At 41.2% G+C, this 5,702-nt stretch overlaps 1 protein-coding gene across 2 annotated transcripts; it reads left to right on the plus strand.

The window, feature by feature from the left end:
• LOC136470803 (uncharacterized) lies at window positions 1–5,385 on the plus strand. Of its 2 annotated transcripts, XM_066468535.1 has the most exons (8): window positions 1–216; window positions 2,232–2,303; window positions 2,425–2,518; window positions 2,971–3,761; window positions 3,881–3,995; window positions 4,521–4,616; window positions 4,714–4,810; window positions 5,098–5,317. In XM_066468535.1, exons 2-7 carry the CDS (start codon window positions 2,242–2,244, stop codon window positions 4,801–4,803), a joined length of 1,248 nt encoding a protein of 415 aa, XP_066324632.1. In that variant the 5' UTR covers window positions 1–216; window positions 2,232–2,241; the 3' UTR covers window positions 4,804–4,810; window positions 5,098–5,317. The 2 variants fall into 2 exon arrangements, with proteins under 2 accessions (XP_066324632.1, XP_066324631.1); XM_066468534.1 differs by lacking the exon at window positions 4,714–4,810 and having other exon boundaries at window positions 5,098–5,385.
• The last annotated feature ends 317 nt before the right edge of the window (window positions 5,386–5,702 follow it).

The raw sequence follows: 5,702 nt of genomic DNA on the forward strand, positions 1-5,702 counted from the left end.
TCGCGTTCCCCCTTTCTGGCCGGCTTCCTCCTCCTCGCCCACCGCCGACGCAAAAAACCCCGCCCCCCAATTCCAATCTCGCCGCCGGCCCTCCGCTTCGCACCGCCAGGAGCAGCCTGTCCTCCCTCCGATCCGCACTCGCCCGCGTTGGAGTTGGGGAACGCACGTCTCCCTCTCCGTTGCTCCCCCTGCTAGCATCAGTTGGCGCTGGAATTGGTATGCGTCTTTCTCGATCTACTCTCCTCAACTCCTATCTACCCGCGCACATATCTTCCTTTCTGCAGAGTCCTCTGCTTTGCAAATTCATGCCTGCTGCTTGGGATGGACGAAAACGTAATCAGTATTCATTGAACATTGCTATGCTACTTCATCATGCTTCGAACAGAGACCTGACCTGCTAAGCATATCTGCTACTAATAGTAGCATATTTATTCTAGCTCTTATGAGAAATACAAACTAGTATTCCAGTGGCAATAAGAATATAGGTGCAGTGATGAGAAACTCAGCAATTTTTTTTTTCATTTTATGTTTTTTATGTATTTTCGAGACTTTATCATCGTGAAGGTATAATTTTGTTTACCCCTAAAAAGTATAGGTAAAAGTTTATATGAAAAAATTCTTACTAAAACATGCCATATTATGGATGCACTGCATAGTTCTACTCATGAGGATTTCAGATCAACTTCGTATCTTGATGAGTTGGTAGGAGCTACATTTATTCGTCCCATGATCAAGAATGGCTAGGATCTTTTTCTTTTTTTAAAAAAAAGAAAAGGGCTGGCAGCAATACTACTATACTATTATGGAAAAGAAAGAAATACAAGCAAAGCAGTACGGAGTACTACGCAAAGCTGTATTTTTTGTAATAATTTATAAAATACTTATTATAGCTACCAAATGCTCTTCTATTTTTTGTAGGCAACCCTTGAACTAAAAACCACATATTTGAGTACACAAAGGAAATCTTATTTATTCTCCAACCAACGTATGTATCAACATGTTGATGTGAATATGTGATGCGCTTTGGTGACTAAGTAGTTTCGTATAACCTCGTATTTAGCATTTTCTTCAACCTCGAAATGTCTATAGAAAGGGGAAAAAAAGAAAAGACGTGGAAAGTTAGAGAAAGAGCAAGAATTGGCACTCCCAGGGAGTGACGGCCTATCTTTTGCTGGGCCAGCCTAGCATCAATCGCTGTGAGGAGTGAATGGCACTCTCATGGAGTAACGGGCCAGGCCCAATTCGCGTCGCTCAGCCGCGGCCGCACAGCAGAGTTTGCAGTGAAACAGTCGAGTTCGGAGGCATTAGCAGTTTTAGCACCACCTCGCTGCTCTAGCTCAGTTGCAGTCTAGGGAGAAGCATAAAAGGAGGGCCAGGGCAGCCTTGAGAAAGCAAGCAGCTGCGCGTTGCACACAGAGCGAACTATTCTTTCGCAGACTGCGGGTTGATTTCGAAATAATCTGAGGTGTTCTTTGAAAAATATACTGAGAGGGTCTCTGGAGCGCGGGTTGATTTTAGAAAAACAGAAGGGTTTTTTTGGCAAAATGACCGCGGCTCGCCCGATCTGGGCCGTCCGCGCGCCCGATCGAACGGCTTCGCTGGCTGGCCAGCTTTTGGAGGCAGGATTCATATGTAAAAGATTTCAACAGCTACAGGAACACCACTGTTCTTATTATAAACATATTTAACTGTACAAGTGCCCCACTCATTGTTCATCCCCTATTCTGGCTTCATGCATGATACACCTTGATTGTGTATTTGGCACTCACATCAAAGTCTAGACTAGATGACACTGATTGATCACGAACTCACGATTAGTTCAACACTGATTGCTCACTATGAGTTTATGAGATCTTCAGTAGTACTGTAACAACTAAAATGGCAGGGAACAACACTGTTTCTAGTTAAGCTCTGTGCTATGCACGCACCAGAGATGTTTTTCAGGTCTGGTCCAATGTTCCCGTCACATCTGCACATTATATATAATACTAATAGTACAGCTTGACAGTTTCCTTCCCCTTTTGATGCTCACACTAATATATCTTTGTTCAAGTCTGTGTAGGAGATTGATCCTGATACCTCTCATAACTGCTGCCTCTATTTATTTGACTTTTCAAAGAGAGATTAATATGCTTCTACTCGCTAAAGGGTTACTACACCATGTGTGATGTTAATATTTGGCTCCTACTTCTGTGCCTGATGCTTTTCCCCCATTGTTTTCCCAACTGTAGGAGAATTCCTATGGAGACGATCTCATCCTGTCCCATCTGCAATATACAAGTTCTCACGGTTGAGCTGGAATGGTAATGGCGGATTCTTCTCCATGCTTCTGCAATTGAGCGTCTCCTCCCCTCTTTTTTTTCTCCCTGGCATTATACACAACATACCACTATCTTATGCAATGTTTGCCATAATCATTTGTAGGCATGCCAATAGCCACTTTGATGATGATCAACTCCAAAGGGACATGGAATTAGCACATCAGATGGCAATTGCTGAATCAAGTACAGGTACCATGGTAATAATCTCGCTTTGGCTGTTTTCTCTCACATTGTTTTAATAATAGTAGCTGTAGATCATGGTCCATTTCAATAATTGAAAGGTTTTCTCTGCATAGCACTTGCTGAATCTAGTAAAGATACCGTGGAAATATTCTGCTCACAAGTTTATCCCTTTCGTATAAGAATAATATAGGTGTGGATCATTATTCATTTCAGTAGTACAATTTCTGTGTGGGGAGTAGGGGCGCCTTACAGTGTTCACATGTATTGTTTGAAAGACGCACATACTTACCTCCTAGTGCTGTTGCTGTTAAAACCTTCATCAGAGATATGCTTAGACTTCAGCAGAAAGTGAAATACTGTTCTAATTATCCTGGTTTGTGATCCACTAGTCCAGAAATGCCTTGGTACTTGATGTTTTGCATTCCTTGTTTTGGCAGGGTTATAATTCAGCTGATCTTTTGTGCAGAATGACCCAAAACGTTATAGTGGATCATTCACCAGTGACTCCAATACTCTAGGGGCCTCATCGAGTCATAGTGGATACTCACGCCATTACAGCGAGATATTGGATGAACAAATCTCTTGTTTGATCAGAGCACAAATTCGAAGCAAAGTTCAAGAAGTGGAAGGCGGTATTATGAGCTTGTTGAGGGGCTGCTTGGAGTCAGAAGCTGGTTCCTTGACGAGTATGATATCAGGCTATATTGAGCATCATCAGAGTCTTTCATCAGAAGATAAGGGATGGGGATGTGGATGGAGAAATATTCAGATGCTGAGCTCTCATCTATTGAAGCAAAGACCAGAAGCTAGAGTAGTATTATTTGGTGGTTCTGGATTTGTTCCTGACATCCCTTCACTCCAGAGGTGGCTTGAGATTGCTTGGGATAAAAAGTTTGATACGATTGGCTCCAGCCACTTTCATAACAAAGTTTATGGTGCCAAGAAATGGATAGGGACTACAGAATGTGCTACCCTCTTCCGCTCGTTTGGCCTCCGCGCAAGGATTGTAGATTTTGATAGCACAGAATCATCTGACCTCCAAAGTAAGAACGGAAGGCGTGCAGCGAGTCAAGTACAAGGACCTATGGACAAGTTCTTAATAAAGAATAACTCTCCAAAATCATCGTCTGAACTTTGTCAAGAGGATGCTCAAAGTATGAGAGGAGGACAGGTCCTTGTTGACTGGGTTTGTAACTACTTTGCAAGTGAGCGTTCTGATAGATTTGCCACACAGCGTGTCACTGTCAGCAATAAAACGTAAGAGCTTATATGTCTCCCTTTTGAGAGATGTTCTATCCCATAATCTGAAATGCTTACAGTATCTACAAGTAACTTTGTTATAGTGTAACTAATAACGAGGTAGGTGCCATTCACAGGCCACTGTATTTTCAACATCAAGGTCATTCAAGGACAATAGTTGGGATTCAAAAGAAAATGGGTCATTGTGGATCTCAAGAACAATACACCCTTTTGATTTTAGATCCTGGCCATGTAAGTTACAGTTATCATTAATTTTATTGGTGTGAACTATTTTCCCTTTAGTTGTCAGTTAATTGTATTTAATTTCACAGTCTATTTGAAGATCAGCTTATGGTGTAAGTTTGTTGGTTTCAAAGCTCAGCGAGTGTTGCGCTATTTGGTATTTTTGACTTTTCGTTCTTCATGCTTTTTGCTGAACAATTACTTGACCACCAACATAAACTGAACATCTGGTGTCTAGCTCGGCGTGGATGTATGTTTAGCTCTATAGAATATCTTCAGGCCCTCTTGCTTCCCATGTGAATAGACTCTTGTGATATTGATTGAGAAAGCAGCAGCTTAGACTTCAAAAGCACATGCCAACATTCGTTGTACCAAAGTCGTTGTTTTGATGTGTTGCAACATATTGTGGATTATATTTCTTTGCTCTGGATCCTTATTTTGTATGCATAGTCCATTCTGAAACTGCTAGTGTAGACTTTGAATTGCTGTTTCTCTGTTAGTATGGTATTCAAATGTTTTCCTTTAATACCACAGAGAACTGCAGATCTAGAAAGGTCTCTAAGAAGCAAAAAGGGATGGCAGCGTCTGGTGAAGAGAGGTGTCGACACGCTCAGGGAGCCACAATATCAGGTACATCAAATGTCACAAAGTACATGAAATTGAGAAGGCTTACATGAATTTGTACACTTATATAATACATTATCTGGTGTACATGTCATGTTACCAGTTGTGTTATGTGGATCCTGGAATTGCTAGTTTAGAAGAGATGGAGCAACTGAAGGATATTAATAATGATAGTATACTAGTCAGGTTTTAGGTTCCTGGTGAGTATGAAAACCAACCCTGTCTTTCTTTGTTTATATATGTTAACAATAAAGATGTGCTGGGAAATTTGGATCACTAATCTTGTTATCCATTGTTCAGATTATGCGACAAAAACAAAATGAACAATTCAATTATGAGAAATTGTGTCTAACTAATTATTGTTTTTTCATACCACTGTTTTACCGATGCTTCATCGGTTATTTTGACCTAGCTCAATTCTGTATTTGTGCAGTATTACCTTGATGTTGTGAAGCATGTTTCTCTGATTTTCTTAATGGTTCAACAGAAAACAGGTCATTATCAATCTGTTGCCACCCTCCACGCCACGGTCCACGCCCAAGTGGTCACCGTACGTTCAACCTCTACATTGGATCAACCAACGTCCTACTCAAGTGGGGAGGGCTTCATCTTCATCGTTTCGTTGGTGATAGTTAAAGAGTGTAGTGTCATTATCAATCCCATCTAATAATTTCTTCTCAATGCACATAATGTTGCTAAACCGTAAACCTTTCTTGAGTTGCTCCGGACCTTAAATATTTCTTCAACAGCTTTAATTTTGAAAAACTTTCATTGATCCAAGTTTGAAAAATCAATATCCAAACCATCCAAAAGATCATATAGAGCGTGAGGTTGTTCTGATGCAAAAATATCCCCAAGTAAACTTGACCCGTGGAGTGTCAACCCTGTTGTAGAATTTATGAAGGAACTTCAAAATCAGTGCTTTGTTCTGACTTCTGCCAGTCCACCATTTTCTTTAGCCCTGCAAAGCCTTAAGAGGCCCTTCGGTATGGATTCGCCGGCTCCGGCTCCGCTGACAGCTATGACACAGCACACTGTAGCTGTACTGTTCATCGAATCTATTTTCCTCTCGACTCCTTTTCCCTCCGCTGA

This window comes from Miscanthus floridulus, chromosome 8, assembly GCF_019320115.1.
Source record: "Miscanthus floridulus cultivar M001 chromosome 8, ASM1932011v1, whole genome shotgun sequence".
Classification (NCBI taxonomy): Eukaryota; Viridiplantae; Streptophyta; class Magnoliopsida; order Poales; family Poaceae; genus Miscanthus; species Miscanthus floridulus.

Bases quoted from the DNA above. Each gene is read 5' to 3' on its own strand.
- LOC136470803 (XM_066468534.1), top strand. From the start codon at position 2,242: ATGGAGACGATCTCATCCTGTCCCATCTGCAATATACAAGTTCTCACG. The intron at 3,762-3,880 runs GTAAGAGCTTAT...TGCCATTCACAG, and splicing joins GTCACTGTCAGCAATAAAAC to GCCACTGTATTTTCAACATC. The intron at 3,996-4,520 runs GTAAGTTACAGT...TTAATACCACAG, and splicing joins TGATTTTAGATCCTGGCCAT to AGAACTGCAGATCTAGAAAG.